Source organism: Grammomys surdaster, unplaced genomic scaffold, assembly GCF_004785775.1.
Source record: "Grammomys surdaster isolate TR1022 unplaced genomic scaffold, NIH_TR_1.0 721, whole genome shotgun sequence".
Taxonomy (NCBI): Eukaryota; Metazoa; Chordata; class Mammalia; order Rodentia; family Muridae; genus Grammomys; species Grammomys surdaster.
In genome coordinates this window covers 2372195-2388171 of record NW_021605140.1, presented here as the reverse complement: position 1 = coordinate 2388171, position 15977 = coordinate 2372195, and the positions used below count along the sequence as shown (strand labels likewise).

The 15977-nt window shown below is 46.7% G+C and overlaps 1 protein-coding gene across 2 annotated transcripts in view; it reads right to left on the bottom strand.

Moving 5' to 3' along the window:
• Map3k9 (mitogen-activated protein kinase kinase kinase 9) overlaps positions 1 to 12932 on the bottom strand; it is a 63775-nt gene extending 50843 nt beyond the window's left edge. The window contains exons 1-2 of one of the 2 annotated variants that reach the window (XM_028782153.1): positions 12249 to 12932; positions 4537 to 4950 (exon numbers count right to left, since the gene is read on the bottom strand). In XM_028782153.1, coding sequence (XP_028637986.1) covers positions 4537 to 4950; positions 12249 to 12636 — 802 coding nt within the window. In that variant the 5' untranslated portion in view covers positions 12637 to 12932. Of the gene's footprint in view, positions 1 to 4536; positions 4951 to 11591; positions 11607 to 12248 lie in introns of those variants that run through there. The other variant, XM_028782154.1, reaches the window with a different exon arrangement.
• Positions 12933 to 15977: the final 3045 nt, after the last annotated feature.

Genomic DNA, 15977 nt, shown 5'->3' with positions numbered 1-15977 from the left:
GAGAGAGAGAGAGAGAGAGAGAGAGAGAGAGAGAGAGAGAGAGAGAGGCGCCGCAGGCACATGAATGCAGTGGCACTGGGGCACCTCAGTGCGCATGTGCTCTTTTGTTCTGTTTAAGATTTTACTTATTATTATGTATTTGTATGTATAGAGTATGTGTATGTATATATGTGTGTGCACACACTTGTGCATACAGAGTCAGTTCTCATTTTTTAACCTTTACACGGTAGAACTCAGGTTAGGCTTGGGTTGAAAGAACATTTACATGCTAAGCTATCTTTCCTGCATGTGTATACATTCTTGAGGCAAATACCCCTATACAAGGGGTACCTGCCTACTTCTCAAGAAAGATGAGGAGCTGGTCTCTGCACATGATACTTTGCTGAATCCCACAGCCACGCTGAGAAAGTGTGTGGTTTCTTATGTACTCACCTACAGGAATTCTACTTTGCTTGGTTTTGTTTTTTTTTTTTCAAGACAGGGTTTCTCTGTGTAGCTTTGGCTGCCCTGGAAGTCTTTCTAATAGACCAGGCTGGCCTTTAACTCAGAGATCCACCTGCTTCTGCCCCCAAATGCTGGGATTAAAGGCCTGTGCTACCATCACCAGGCATTTCAGGTTAGTCTTCATCCTCTTCCAGGCCTGTGCCTGTGCCTTACCTGCTTCATCTACAGGGAGGAATGCTACCTATCAGAAGTATAGGAACAAAAGGCTGGAGTCAAGTCTAGTGACTCCAGCCAGCAAGCTCTCAGCCATGGGAAGTCCTACACAAATTCAGACAGAGACTTTGGCTAATGTCTAGCCCAGGTACACTCCAGTGTGAGGCCACAGAGAAGACAGCTGCTGAGTCCCCCTGATGTAAGAAAACTCTTCAGCTTCCTTAGCTCGTGAACCCCAAAAGAAGCAGTATGAAACACACATGAACAAAGGATTGGCGCGGGGCGGGGCGGGGCATGAACTTTGAATTACCTACCAAGCCCTTCATACTGTCAGCCCTGTTTGCATTGTGTGATTTGACTGGCTGCTTCTCTTGCAACTCAAAGTCTTTGCTCATATCCCCAGTCCTGTGTTCATGTGTGTCTCTGTCTCTCTATCTCTCTGTCTCTGTCAGAGGACAACCTGTGGGAGTCAGTTCTCTCCTTTCACCATGTGGGTCCCAGGATTTGAACTCAGGTCATCAAGTTTTGTAGCAGGCCACTACCTGCTAGGCCACCTCACCAGCCACACCCTCTAACTTTTTATGGAACTAGTCGACTGTGATTTTGCTGGATACCTTCATGCCAAACCACGTACCACATAAAATCCTCACATCCATCTACCTACCCCCAAAAGACAAGACGTCCTTTAACAGATCATTACTCTCCAGTGCCTCCGGTAATGAGTAGCTGGTCTCCCCCAGTGACACAGACCCATGTTTATAAGCACTGGCTTTTTACAAGTACAAGACGCACAAATCATTAATTTGAAAAGATGTCTGCCTTACATCTCAGGGCCTGGCTAACTCCCTTGACTGTGATACTAAACCTACGATAAAGGTTTTTCCCTAGACAAAACCTCCATAGTGAGGGCTACCGGATGCTTCCTCCCTATGCTCATCTGTGCTAACAGACCCTGATTATTAGTGGGCAGCCTTTCTATTTCCAAGCCCCTTCTTCAGCTAGCACATTCTGGCCAATTAATGTAAGAAAATGGGTTTAAAAGGGGTCTCTGAGAAGCTACTGGGCACGAACTCAGCTGAGGGAGGCAGACTTTTGTGCTTCCGCTTTCCTCCTCCTTCAAGGCCTGTATCTGGACCAAATAATGGGTGCCCTTCATGGCCATCTTGGACCAGAGCAGCCAGTGAGGATGGAAGCCAGGTGCTGGAATGATACCAATGAGAAATAGGAGCCTGGAGCTCTGAACGCACTGTGCAGATGCCCTGGAATCCTCAGCCTTCATTTCAATGGCAGGTGAAGGTATCTCTCAGTTGCTGTCATTCAGAGTCAAACATACACACAATGCCAATTACATGCTAACAAAGAATACTCTACCCCAGACACATCCCACTGCCAGTAACAGCAAATGACTGAAGCAGGTGACCAAGATAATAAAACATCCTAATCAGCCATCTTTTCCTGAGACTTCGTAGCACTGTGATGGCTACCACACAGCCAGCCATATTCTCCTCTTGAGTAGATCAAACTCAATTAGCCTACACTTTCTGGTATTCTGCTCTCATGTGACCATGACCAAAAATCCAACCCTCTGTAAACCCTAACAAAAGAAAACAAAAGAGTTCCCCATATCTACAAAACAAGAAGTCACAATTCCCAAGATGGAGGCAGTGACCAAAATGGCGGCATCCCACTTCTGAAAGGACAGCAGTGAGGGACAATGACGGCCATCGGCTCATGCTGTAGTCACAATGCCAGGCAAACACCACACACAACTCCTGCTCACACCTAAGATCTACAGCCTATACCGACATCGGCACCGACAGGGTGATACCATGTCATGTCTTGATGAAGTCCTTTAAAATACTCCTACATAGAAGCCCACTCCTTCCCTGAGAGCTCTCCGCTTTCAAGGACAGACAGAACCAGAACCCTGGCTTCTGGAAAAGAGACAGTCAGTTCCTGCCCTCTCTTCAGATAGCACAACTTAGCAAGGCAAGGCCTTCTTCACAAGATGCTTGTTTCCACGACAGTAAAAGTGTAGAAGGTAAAACCTTATGCATCTAGCTTCAGATTATGGCCAAAGTTTAAACTTGACCAAAGAAATTGTAAACTTTTACACTTCTATTATCCTGGCCCAGATTTCTCAGTGGGCCAAACTATATAACATTACTGTGCCCTGCCTAGCCCTCTCAGAATGGTGAGGACATAAGAAAAGTTAAAGAGAATTCAGTTTCTACATTACATTCTCTACCGATGCATCTGCTGCCTCTTATCCCACCACACGAGCAGCCTCTGGGCTGAAATCAGTCACCAAAAGTTTCAATTCAGTTAATGTATTTAAAGAAAAAAAAATTGGAAAAGGGACGATAAAAAGATAAAAATCACAGCAAAGGGAAAGGGGGAAATGAGATTTTACCTCATATAACTGAAATCTTTCACATTCACACTTAATTCTTCATAGTCTCAGAAAAAGGAAGTTTTCTATTATTAAGGGGGAAGAGAGCATGGACCAAAGAGATAAAGGAAATAAAGGCCATTTTAAAGCAACTGCAAAGTCTCTCTCTCTCTCTCTCTCTCTCTCTCTCTCTCTCTCTCTCTCTCTCTTTTTCTCTTCTTCCCTCTCCCTCTCCCTCTCCATATATATATATGTATACATATATATGTATATTTCTATACACATATTCACACATGCATACACGGCTTCTTAAATGTCTGGTAGGATAGGCCAAATGACACACCTGTCCTCAGCTGTGCACACGCCTTTAATATTAGCACTCTGAATGGAGAGGCAGGCTGATGTTAAGGTCAGCCTGGTCTACAAAGCAAGTCCCAGGACAGCCATGGCTACACAGATAAAGGAAACCCTGTCTCAAAAAAACAAAACAAACAAACAAACAAACAAAAAGAAGAAAAGAAATAAAGAAATACCCATTCTCACTAAGGAAAGGAATTAAAAATACTTGCCTCTCTTCTTTTACATTTTCTACAACAAATCCTACTTAGACGATTACAAATGCAGTTGGAAAGCACTCCCAACAGCACCCACAGGAAAATAAGCCATGTTAGGAACAACGCACATAAAATCAAAGTCTGAAGAACTTCTGAGCTCAAAGCAGACAGGTACAGAGAGTAGTCCCAAGAACCTAAGTCACCCCCACCGAAGTCCTTCACCTGAAATACTCTTCTCACAGGGTCCTCAAAATAATCCTAACTACACACTTCTAATCGCTTGGGTCCTCTCTGCAGTCAGTTTGGACAAGGAGAGCATGAGGAGGCATATTCCTAGCTGTTCTGCCAGCCCACGTGCAAGCCTGGAGTCTCTACCAACTTATCATGTAATTAGACCTAACACTGACTTTACAGCCCAGTTTATGGGCTCTATGTATTTAATACACAGTTACTTCTCTGTTCCCTGAAATTACACACTGGTTATAGAAGTCATTAATAGCACCCTTGGGTTAACAGGAGGTCTAAAACACTAGGCAGGTCACGCTCTCCACGGGGTCCCAGTTAAACACACAGTCCTTCTCCTGATGCTCCGTCTCCAGTTAGCTGAGGTGTAAGGGTAAAATGAGAGGCCTGCCTTCTTGGCTACTCCAGAAAGGGGGTATCTGCTTTTGGTGATTACAAATAGATTTCTCACACACAGGAAATAAATCTATCAGACTCAGAACACTGCCAACTCTGCCTGCTTATATCAGTTCACAGTTACCCCAGACCGCTCAAGTGTCTCGTGCCTGTTTCCCCACATCACCACTCAACAACGGTCGAAGGCTCTGATGGGAGGCTCCACCGGGAATCCATGCCTAACCTTACCAAAGCTGCGGCTGAGACTGACGCTGCGGCTGTTGTCCACAGCCCAGCCCCGCTCTCCATACTCACTGTTGCTGGACTTAAGGTCTCGGTGGATGATGGGTACGATCGCCTCATCGTGCAGGTAGTTCATCCCTCTGGCGATCTGCACAGCCCAGTTCACCAGAATGTCCGGGGGAATCCTCTTCCCAGACAATACTCTGTTCAAAGGCCCTCCACGAGCAAACTCCATGACCAAGCAGAGGTTGGGTTCTTTCAGGCACACCCCTCTGAGGGCAATGATGTTCGGGTGCTTCAGCATGGCAAAGAGCTTGGCCTCTTGCCGAACATTCTCTATGGTCTGGCTGATGTCCTCATCAGGGTCGTGACGAGCTGCTTTCACGGCCACCTCATCGCCCACCCAGAAAGCACGATAAACTTTCCCGAAGCCTCCAATGCCGATGATCTCCTCCAGGGTTAGCTCCGCAAAATCAATCTCTAACACTGAAAGAAGAAAACAGAGAATCAGCAATATACTTGGAACACCACATAACTAAGCACACTTTCACGACATGGGCAAACACAGCCATGGTAGGTAAACGGGACCTCCCTGTCTCCCCACTACAAAAGTAAACTCCACAAGCAGTAGAGCCTGTGGTTAACTTCATGTGCATTATTCTTAGTGATTAGCAAACAGTAGACGCTCAATGGGTCTATAAGGTAGATCCTACTTGGATTATCGGTAGAATCTTGTACCAAGGCTACCCCACTTTAGTTCAAGGGAATACTGGGACAACCTTTTTTGAAAATTTCTTAGGTTCACGTGTTGTTGATGATGAGAAACAACAACCCAGGGGGAAAGCACACACACAGTAGCTACAGTCTGGTTTGCAAACAGCTTCTGTAGAAATACGATCAGTGAATAAAGAAAGGTACTAACTCCCTCAGGAGGACAAGGGAGGGAGGAGAAGTGGAAAATGGACATGTGAGAAGGGCCCTAGAGAAGAATAGAGGGGAATCTTATCCAACAATGAAAGGGATGGGGTAAAGGACAATCTAGGCAGAAGAAGGAAGGGTGTGATCGGTAACATGGGTGTCAGAGCACACGACACCTGAAGGGCATCAGGAAGTCCACAGCAGCTGGACTGCATGTACAGGATAAGAGCTGAGTGAGCCTCAAGCCTTGTTGGGAGTGAGTGACCAGATGATAAGAAGCTGTTGAGCAATTCTGTGGGGTTTAAAGTTACCCTATAAGCAACAGGGGCCATTTATGTACCCTTTAGAAGGAGAGGGGGAGTTTTGTGGTTTAGAAAGGACACCAACTCTGACAGCTATGCAGAATATAATGGAAAGACAGTCCAGACTGGTGATTTTCAGCTTCCCAATGCTATGATCTTTTAATACAGTTCCCTATGTTGGGCTAACCCCCAATAGTAAAATTATTTTCATTGTGACTTCATAACTGTAATTTTACTACTGTTAGGAATTGTAATGCAACTATAGAATATGCAGCATATCTGATATGTGACCCCTGTGAAAGGTCACTCAACCCCCAAAGGGGTCAAGACTCATAGGCTGAGAACTGTTGGTCTGAAGCAAAGGGCTACTAAGGAGCTGGGAAGCAGCTCAGTCAGCAAAGCCTATCGTGCAGGAAGTCAGTCAGAAAAGCCTATCGTGCAGGTTTAATCCATAGCACTTCATAAAACAGTATCGTGGTGCGTGCCAATAATCCTACACTAAGGAGATGGAGACAGAAGAATCATAAGTTCAAGGTCAACCTAAGCTCCAAAGCAAGTTTGAGACCAGTCTAGTCTAAACGGAAAGCCTGTCTCAAAAGAAAGAACCACTAAGGAGATCCTTACAGTGATCCAGGCCTGCACCGCATCCGAGGTACCTAATATGGAAAGAACTTAGTCAATGCGAAAGGCTTCCAGGACTTGGTTCTATCAGGATCTGGTTCCTGAGAACTAGAGGACAGGAGCCTTGTGGGGAACTCCAGTATACCTCAGTGCCTTAGGTCAATCCCTGACAGTCACCTCAGCCATTCACTATGCTTCTGAGAGCTAGAATCTGAGCCTGAGGTATCTGGTATACCTTCAGTACAATTTGCAAAAGGCATTCACAGATAACAGATAGTGGCTATCAGTGATTCTAATTCACAGGCTAGACAGGATGTTAAGAACTAACTGAGCACAGTGCCAATTCATGGGTCTCTCCTAAAGCCCTGCTCTCGGTTCTCTTGACTGATTAGACTTAAAGTCAATTTCATAGAGAAACTTTTCCTGACCTCAAGACCAAATAAGGGTAAGTGCCCATCAATGCCTTTGCAGCTAACTCAAAGACTCAGAAAGCTAATCATTCATTCACTGTCTATCACCTGTGACACCATGATACCCACAGGACGGAGAGTCTGTCTGCCACCACTGTGCTCCATGTGCCTAGTATTTAGTGGGCGATCAGCAAAAGGAATATACCTCAGTAAGGCATCAACAAATTTAGTTCTGTTTAAAAGGACTGGGTAGGACTTCTGGAAGAGAAGATAACATACTCCATCAGGAGAAGAAAGAATGAAAGGAAGACAGGAGGGAGGGAGGGAAGGAAGGAAGGAAGGCACACAAGCAGGCAAGTGAACCTAAGAAAACAAAGATGTATTTCCAGATTTTGGCAAGAACAAACTGGACGGCCATTCTTCCTTCCAGGCTGGCCCCACTACACCCTACTCTTCCTTTAGATGCTGGTGGGATTCACAGTTTTGTTCTTGCTTGATTGTAGCACTTCCAGTCTTCTCCAGGACTGGTCTTTATCTGTATTTCACAATGCAACTGTAGATCTGTACCAAAGAACCTCTCAGGAAAATTCAGGTGATGTGTCTTCATGTACACAAGAAGCAGAGTCCATCTTCACCCCCAAAGTCCCATAAGGCTAGGCAACCCCTGGAGGATGCAGTGTAGCTCAAAGGACAGCAGGAAAAGGACATGCTTAGTATTTTTGTAGTCCTGGCTTTAGTCCCTGATACCATGAAATAACGAAGGGGGGAAGTTATTGTCTCTTGGAGGGGAGGGAGGATCCTCCTAAAGAACAAAGACATGGAGAAGCTGTAGAACAGCAATCAGCACCCAGCCCAACAGCATCCACCCTTCTAGCACCTCACCTTTTAGCTCCAGAGAGGCTTGAAAGCTAACAAACTACAGATCCTAGGATCCCTTATGGCAAAGGGATGCACAAGATTTGCAAAATATTTTCTGGCTCTCTCTCCTGGCAAGTATGGCAGTCTGCAGTAGCATGCCAGGGTCCAGTCACCAGCTCTGTAGCTGTGCAAAGGAAGCTCCATAGTAAAGCGGGTGCTTATTCTCCAGCCTGCAGACAAAACAGGATGTTCCTGAAGCTGCCATCTTCAACAGCAGCTCCAAATGCTGAGCCTCATCTGTGAGAACAATGCCAATGTCTTGGTGGTTCTGCTCTGCATAGCCCAGAGCGCTCCCCATAAGAGCCTCTTCTCCAAGCCAACAATTCTGTAAGCACCCAATTTCCTGTGCTGAATCCATTTCTTACTTAAAATAGCTTCAATGTTTCTGAGTCCTAAAAATGAATCCTGACTAATTACTAACTTTTGCCTGATGTCATCCACATGAATGAGGAAACATGCCTACAGTAAAGAGAAATTAGAAACCCTTTGAAAACTACAGGTCTACTTGGTCTTTGAAGGCAAGGAATGTTCTTTTTCTTTTTTTCTGCCAGCCCTTACGCAGATGAAAAGCTCCGTGCCTCTTCAATGAATTGTACTGATCACCATATTTCTTCAACAAAGTCTTTCAATTATTTAACAATAATATTTCTCTTATACTCACTCTCTGTTTCTCAGCTCTGAAGCACAGTGATCAACACACAGTAGGGTTCCAATGTTTACCTAACTGCCTGAGATTGTAGAAGACTCTGTAGGGACTCTGGTCTCGGGTGCTGAAAAGGACAGCTCCTTCAGCAGCAGCTGTCCAGAGACAAATGCTTGGAGTGAAAGAGAAAGTGGTGACCTGTCTTGGCATAGAAGCTATGATCTCAGCTTTTCCCTGCTAAGTTAAGAAACATAACGCAGCTGGCCTACAGGAAAAGCCCAGGACATAGCTTCACCACAGACAGAACAACCTGGAAAGGGGAGCAATGACTTCCTGTTTCTCTCCCTGCTAAGAAGTCCTTTGGATGGGCTTCCAGGGACTAGACCTTCAGCCGCAGAAAGCATGCAGCTCTCCTGTCCTTCTCTGCTCCAACCAAGACCTGGTTTTAAGCAAGAATCAGGTCAACTTGCATGCAGCACATTTTTTGAAAATGTTTCTGTGGTAGGCTATTTCCAGGATTATCAACAACAAAACCTTATTTCATGTTGGAGTCAAGATGTTATTTCTTCCAGATTGTATGCTTGGAGCATACAATTGTATGCACAGGACCATTCTGAGGGATTGGGGGCAAGGGAATGATATACTTTGTTCATTACAAAGTGATATATAAAGACCCAGCTGTGGTACACAGCTGTAATCCCAGTACTCAGGAGGTAGATGCAGGTAAAGACCCAGCTGTGGTACACAGCTGTAATCCCAGCACTCAGGAGGTAGATGCAGAAGGATTCAACGACAGCTTGGGCTACATACTGAGTTCCTGTTTCAAAAAGAAAAGTAAATTAATAAAAAAAAAAAAAACCTAGGCTAGGAAGATGGTACTGTGGGTAAGATAGCTTGCTGTGCATGCCTGAGGACCTGAGTTTAGAACCCCTGCACCCACAGGAGAAGTCTGACATGGCCAAAAGTCCTGTAACCTCAGTGCTAGGGTAGGGGACAGAGATGGGGGGATCACTGGGACCTTCCAGTCTTGTTGAAAACGCTCCAGGTTCAGTGAGAGACCTTCTCAAGGTAACAGGGCAGCGAACATTAAAGGACACCCAGCATACTCCACGTATGAATGCATGGATCTGCACAATGTACATACACACACTATTCATGTATATATTAATAAGTACAACACATGTGCACATAGCATTCATCTATATATGAATACTACAAACACATGTACACACATGCCATTAATATATATATGAAGAAGCACAAACACATGTACACACACCATTCATATATATATATATATGTGTGTATATATATATACACACACATATATATATGAATATGCACAAACACACAAGTCTTAGGCATATCTAAAAATACATCCTTACATTTGTAGGGAATTCAGGAAAAACAAATGTAAATTAAGTGACCTTAATACTGTGTTGCAAACAGACTAACACTAGATTAGAAGAAACACGTTAAGAGTCATGTATCTCCATGAGTGACTGACTTGGGCTTTACATTTTTCACCTTGTATTACAAAGGTGAAACCGAGGATGAGAGAGCACCCAGGTTATACAGATTTGTCATCCATGGACAGCCAACCAACCCCTGGTACCCACAGCGGGAGTTAAAAGCAGAATGTAAAATGGCTTAGGTATCATGAGTATATTTTTTCTTTGACAAAAGATTAATTTCCTCTTCTGTTCTGAATAAAGCTTGAAGCAAAACTTTCATGTGAAAGCAATACTCTAAAACCAAGCCTGATTCTCCCTGCTTGACTAGACTTAGGTATCCCATTCACAGTTCTGAACCTATCACAGGCTGTGAGCCCCAGAGGGGAAGTTCAAAAGGGCAGCTCTGGGGAAGTGTTGTCAGGGCTTTACCACTCCCAAGTTCCAGGGGACCAGGTCTTGTCAATCATCTTCATTTTCTAAGTCACACAAACTCGACTGGTGGGCAGAGCTGGCAAGTGAGACACTCCTGACTGAAATCGTATGTTTCCTAGTCTCGCTCAGAGCATCCTTTCAGTCCTTTTATCGCTTGATACTTAGTAGCCACCACTCACCAACTACTCAGGAGTGAGCTTTGTGAACACTAAAGAATACCACCAGCCAGTCACAAGGAAACGGAAGGTAGAACACTTACCAGAGCTTTCAATCCCAAGCTCCTCAAGTGAATTCTTTCCACAAGCACAAGGTCCTCCCATCTGGGATCCAGATTCAGGAATCCATTCTACCCACGGCACTGACATATAACAGGTAAGTCCTGGCCACATTACAGGGATTCATCTCTGAATGAAGCACACTGTTGACATGTCTGGTGCTCACTGGAAAGGTTCTTTTAACCTAAGTCACATTGCCTCCTGACTGCTATGACAGCCAGGAGCACAAGAGGAAGAAACTACAGAGGCTGTTCCTGAATGTCCTGTAACTTGTACATTCTCGTATTAGCTGTCCCTAAAAACAGCATCACAGAACTCCACCCATTCTCATCTGGAGGATGCTGTGGCCTGGTGATGGTGCACACTTTTAATTCCATTGCTCGGAAGGCAGAGGCAGGTACATCTCTGAGTTTGAGGCCAGCCCGGTCTACAGAGCAAGTTCCAGGACAGTCAGTGCTAGATGGAGAAACCCTTTCTCAGAAAACCAAAACCAACCAAACAAACAAACAAACAAACACACTGTGTTTCTTAATATATCAGATTATTCATGTCTTTCAACATATGGTCAAGTTCATCTCCAATACTAATTCCAAACACCATGCCAGGGCCTTTCGTTGGTCTCTGTCTCACCAGCATTGCCAAAAATAAGTAGCACACAAAAGCAATCTAAAGTGACTTGTCATTTCTGGGCATTAGTAACAGATACTATCACAGATGAAAATTTAAAACTAAACACTCAAAGTTAGCCCTTTGTAATGACTTCTTTTGTTTTTAATCGAGTAGGATGCAAAGAACATAAGACAAGGAACAAACTACTACGTATATAGTAAGGATGTCTTCTAACTGGAATTATGGAAACTCTTAAATGCTATAAACTGCACCTGGAGAGAGTCTCATCTTCTAAAATAACCAAGAATATACAAGTGATTAAGTAATTACAATGGCAATTTAACTCAAAAAAAGATTCGTTAGGAGCGTGGGACAAAGGGTTCCTGGGAAACTGGTGAAAACCAGGACACAGGGAGAAGGGCCCAGGGAGGGAACCCTGGGCCTGGCCCCCCTGAGATTTGGCCAATGCCAAATATAGACAAGGATCTAGGGTGAAAAAAAAAAATGTGTGAACAGTATGACTGTAAGGGACTTAGCCACTGTACCTGCTGATCCTGAACTCCCACGAGGGACAGACATACTTTCTCCCTCTAATTATTTCTCCACTCATAACTTTGCCCCCTCCCCCACGTACACACCTTTCCTAACGTATTATTCAGCGAGACTCCTCAGGGTACAACTTTGAGATATAGTACGAGAACTCAAGAAATCAACACGAGATTTCAAAGGCACCTGACTCTTGAGTTCACACATGCTTCCGGGACTTGTGAACCTGCCCAGGCAGGCGGGAGACACCTCCACTTCTCTCTGGACAAATACCTTTAAGAGGCGGAGACAAGCGACAGAAAAGGTCCGCCGGGTCCTTGATTAGGGAACTAAGGTTACTGATGACAGTAACCACTTGCTTTCCCAACCCCTTCCAGATCTGGAGGGGCACAGGGTGGGAGAGGAAGGGGTTGGGACGTAAGGAGACTCGTGCTGGGGTTTCAGGTTTCAAGAGTTGCTACCAGAGCGAGTCAGATGAAGGTGAAGAAGCCCAGTGTTCCAGGCAGGGCCTGCGACTCTGGAGCTTCTGGGTAGCACCAGCTAAAGCCCCTGCAGCCCTGGTTCCCACTCATGCCCTCTCCGCCCGGGACTGCTCCTCGCCCACCCTTAGGCCTCACCCTCCCGTCCCCACCGGGCACCGGTGCCCGCCTTCTTACGCTGAATGGGCGGGTAGCAGCTGGGGTCCTCCGCGCCCGGCTGGCATCGGCTGGAGAAGGCGCTGCGCGGGGTCACGTAGTTGCTGGGGAAGATGCCCACCCGCTGGTTCAGCTGTCCGGTCCACCAGCCCTCATCGCCGGACACCTGCGAGTCCTTGGACAGCACCTCTACCACATCGCCCAGCCGCAGGGTCAGCTCGTCCTCGCCCGCCGCCTCGTACTCGAACACAGCCGTCCAGTAGGGCAGCGCGGCGTGAGATCCCAGCTCCGCCGCCGCCTCCTCCTCGTCCTCCTCCTCTTCGGCCCCAGCGCCCGTGGCATCCTCCCCCGGCGGGGCGGCAGCAGCGGCGCTCGCCAGGCAGCCGAGAAGCGATCTGGAGGACTCCATGGAGCGGCCGGTCCATAGGGTGCGGGGCGGCCGCCCGCGGGAGCCGCCGCCGCCTATTGTTCATGCGGCTCGGCAGCGCTGGGGGCTCCGCGCCCCCGACGGCCGCCGCAGGTAGGGCCCGAGCAGGCTGGGCGCGCGAGAGTCGAGGACGCCCCGGACGCACCGCGAGCGCGCACCGCGGATAGGGGCGCGGCGCAGTGCCCGCCGCCTGGCGCCCCCGCGGGCGGCCTCGCCCCTCGGCGGCTCCCACCTGCTCGTGCCGCCAGTGCCCGCCGCCCGCTGGCCGCTCCCTCCCCGCCCCGCCCCGTACGCCCCGCCCCCCGCACGCCCGGGACCACCTGACGCCAGTCTGGCTCCGCCCCAGCCCTGCGGACCCGGGGGCGGGGCCTCCAGAATGGGCCGGCCTCCACAGCCAAGCCGTCCTCCCATTGGCCTACCGCGGCTGTCCGTCTTCTGAGGGTGGCTGAGGCCTCATTGGGTGGCTCTCGAAGGTGAGATCGAGCGTGCGTTCGGACGGTCCGAGCGAGCTGCGGAGCCCTCTGTCTTTGTCTGCGCCGGTTGGTCCTGTGATCTGTGCCAGTTCCCGGTTCAGATGACCAAGCTCTTGGAACTGCTGTTCCCCTGGTCGGCCCTGGGAACCAGCTTAGGTTCCCTGTCGCCGCCACGCACACACTCACACCCCGGAACCTCAGGGCTTGAGATGGAAGAACTCTTTCGATTGCTCTGCTGGCCTTAATGAAGACTGTTCATCTTTGTAAGAGGAGGTTCCTGGCCATTATTAGAATTCCGAAAGGGGAGGTCACCTAGTGGGGCTTCCGCAGGCTAGGGAAGTCGTGCGCAACCAGCTAGTTGGCGCTTGCGGTGAGCTGGCTGTATCTAGGATCCTGGTGACTGGATACACGGAACCCATCAAGGACTAAAGCAGAGTAAAGGCGTGTGTTGCCTGCCACTCTTGGGCAAGGGCTGACCTATGCTATGTCCTTTTGTTACCTGCCCCGCCCTATCCCCCAAATTAAGAAAGAACAAAAAGACCTTAACATCTCTTACATGCTTTTAAGCCTATCATAGCAATGGCTTCCATATTTCAAAACAGCCATGGTATCTACCAAACCGTATTTACCTTTTCCAAGACAGGAATAGATGTGATTTGTTTAGAAAGAATTAGTACTTTGTGTGATTTTGAAACAAGATATTACTGGGTAGCCCAGGCTGGCCTCTCACAATCTCACCTCAACTGCCTGAGTCTTGGGAATGCAGGCATGTGCCTCTGTGCCCAGCCAGACTATTTTAATTTGAAGTTTAGTATTAGGCAAACTGGAGCAGTTTGGAAAAATAGCGAGGCAGCTCTGTGCCCTTGGGCAGATGCTGGACACTTCCTGCCATCTGTTTATCCTTGAAGTGAAGATCGTGGAGGGAAAGGTCTCCTGCGTTTTAGGTTGGACAACCAGTGATTTGCAAGGGACCATGACTACATTGTAAATGTAGACACTGCACATTTAAGGTCTTAGGAAAGAGGAGATAGTACTCTCCAAAGAGCACCCAGAAGGTCCTGGTGATGGAGATATGGAAGTAAATCCCCTAATGTGTTCAAATTTATAGGAGGATCTAACATATTCAGTTCTGGAGAGGGTCAATAAACTGGGAAAGACGTGCATGAGTCTGGATAAATTCTCTGATGTTAAGATGAAGCCACTCTATCCGCAAGAGGATGGGAGGGGGGGAAATGATTAGTGTTTTAGCAAATATTTTATTCAATAAAATGTTCATGTGTGTGAAAAAATAAGTTTTACAAAGTAGACACAAACACACACACACACACACACACACACACACGAGGGGCTGCAGAGATGGCTCAGTGGTTAAGAGCATTGCCTGCTCCTTCAGAGGACCCAGGTTCCATTTCCCACCCCTCACTGTGGCACCTCCTGTAACTTCAGGGGAAATGACTGTTCTCTGTGTGCACTAGGAATGCACATGGTGCACGCACACACACAGGCAAAACACTCAAACACACAGAATATTTTTACAAAGAAGAAAACCAGAAAGAAGGATGTTAACTGTATATTCAAGGGTTATTGGAACTTTTTGAATTGTTATTTTTCTCCTATACTCACACACGACCATTTCACAACACCTCTTCTTCCTAGAACAGATGAGAATGATCCTTGGATCCCTAAGAGTTTAAAAAAAAACAAAACAAAACTAACTTCCTTCTCAATTTAAATATTTAATGCTTCAGCATGTTCTTAAAGCCTCATGAAGAGTCACTCACCAAACATTCCAAAAAGTCACCCTGTAAATATTTGTTGAATGGATAAGTGCTAAGAATTCAAACTAGGGAAGACTCTTCAAACCACAGTTGCCCGGCAGGGCTTCGTGGCAGAAGTAGAAACAGAACCGGTCCCAGAGTGGTGCGGGGTGGAGCAGGAAAGAGGCAAGGAACAGAGAGGTGTGAAACTGTGGGATTGTGAGCCCACATTGTTGGCATGTGAGGATAAGAAAGAACGCTGGAAACCTACGGAGACCGGATTGCAAAAGGCTTGGTAGCTATCTGATTCACATTAGTAATTATTTAATTGATCATTTGAAATTATTTAATGACAAAGGTGTTTGCCATAAGGGCAGCAACCGGTCTGACTTGTTCCTTACAGCTTTCGTGGCCTCTCAGAATGCCTGGCACATAGCTAGTCACCTCTCTGGACACAGTCACACCTGACAGCTGACTTGGCTATAAGCCTAGGAAGTCTGGGTTTTGTTCATAGACCAAGGTTATCACAGGGCCAAGGAAATGGTTCAGTGGGTAGGAGGACCTGCTCCACAAACACGAGGACCTGAGTTCAAATCCCTAGCACCTGTGTAAAAAGCTAGATGTGGCTGTGTGTGCCTGTCACCCCAGCATTGCAGAGCAGACAGGCAGGTGCTAAGAGCTCCCTGTCTGGCTGTCCTTCCTGAACTAGTAGGAGGTTATGAGCAGGGCTTTGGGGTAAAATGACTGAGGTTTGCCACCCCTAGGTTCCTCAGCTGGGAGGTGATGAATGTTACCCAGAAAAGCAACATTTTTCTCTACCACACTGGAAAGAATAGCATCAAGCAGAAAAAGACAGGCATCCATCAGTTGGCATTAGACTAAGACCAGATGCTGACTGTGTCCTGAAAAAAATCTGACTTTGGACGAGACAAGATTATATTACTTTTTATTAATTATATATTAATTATATGTTCCATTAAATAATTATATATTGTCTCATTAAATAATTATGTTTCCTTATGTCGCTTTCATACTTCTCTATATTTTTATCATCAATCCCCATTACCTTCTCTTCTTCCCTTCCCACTCCCAA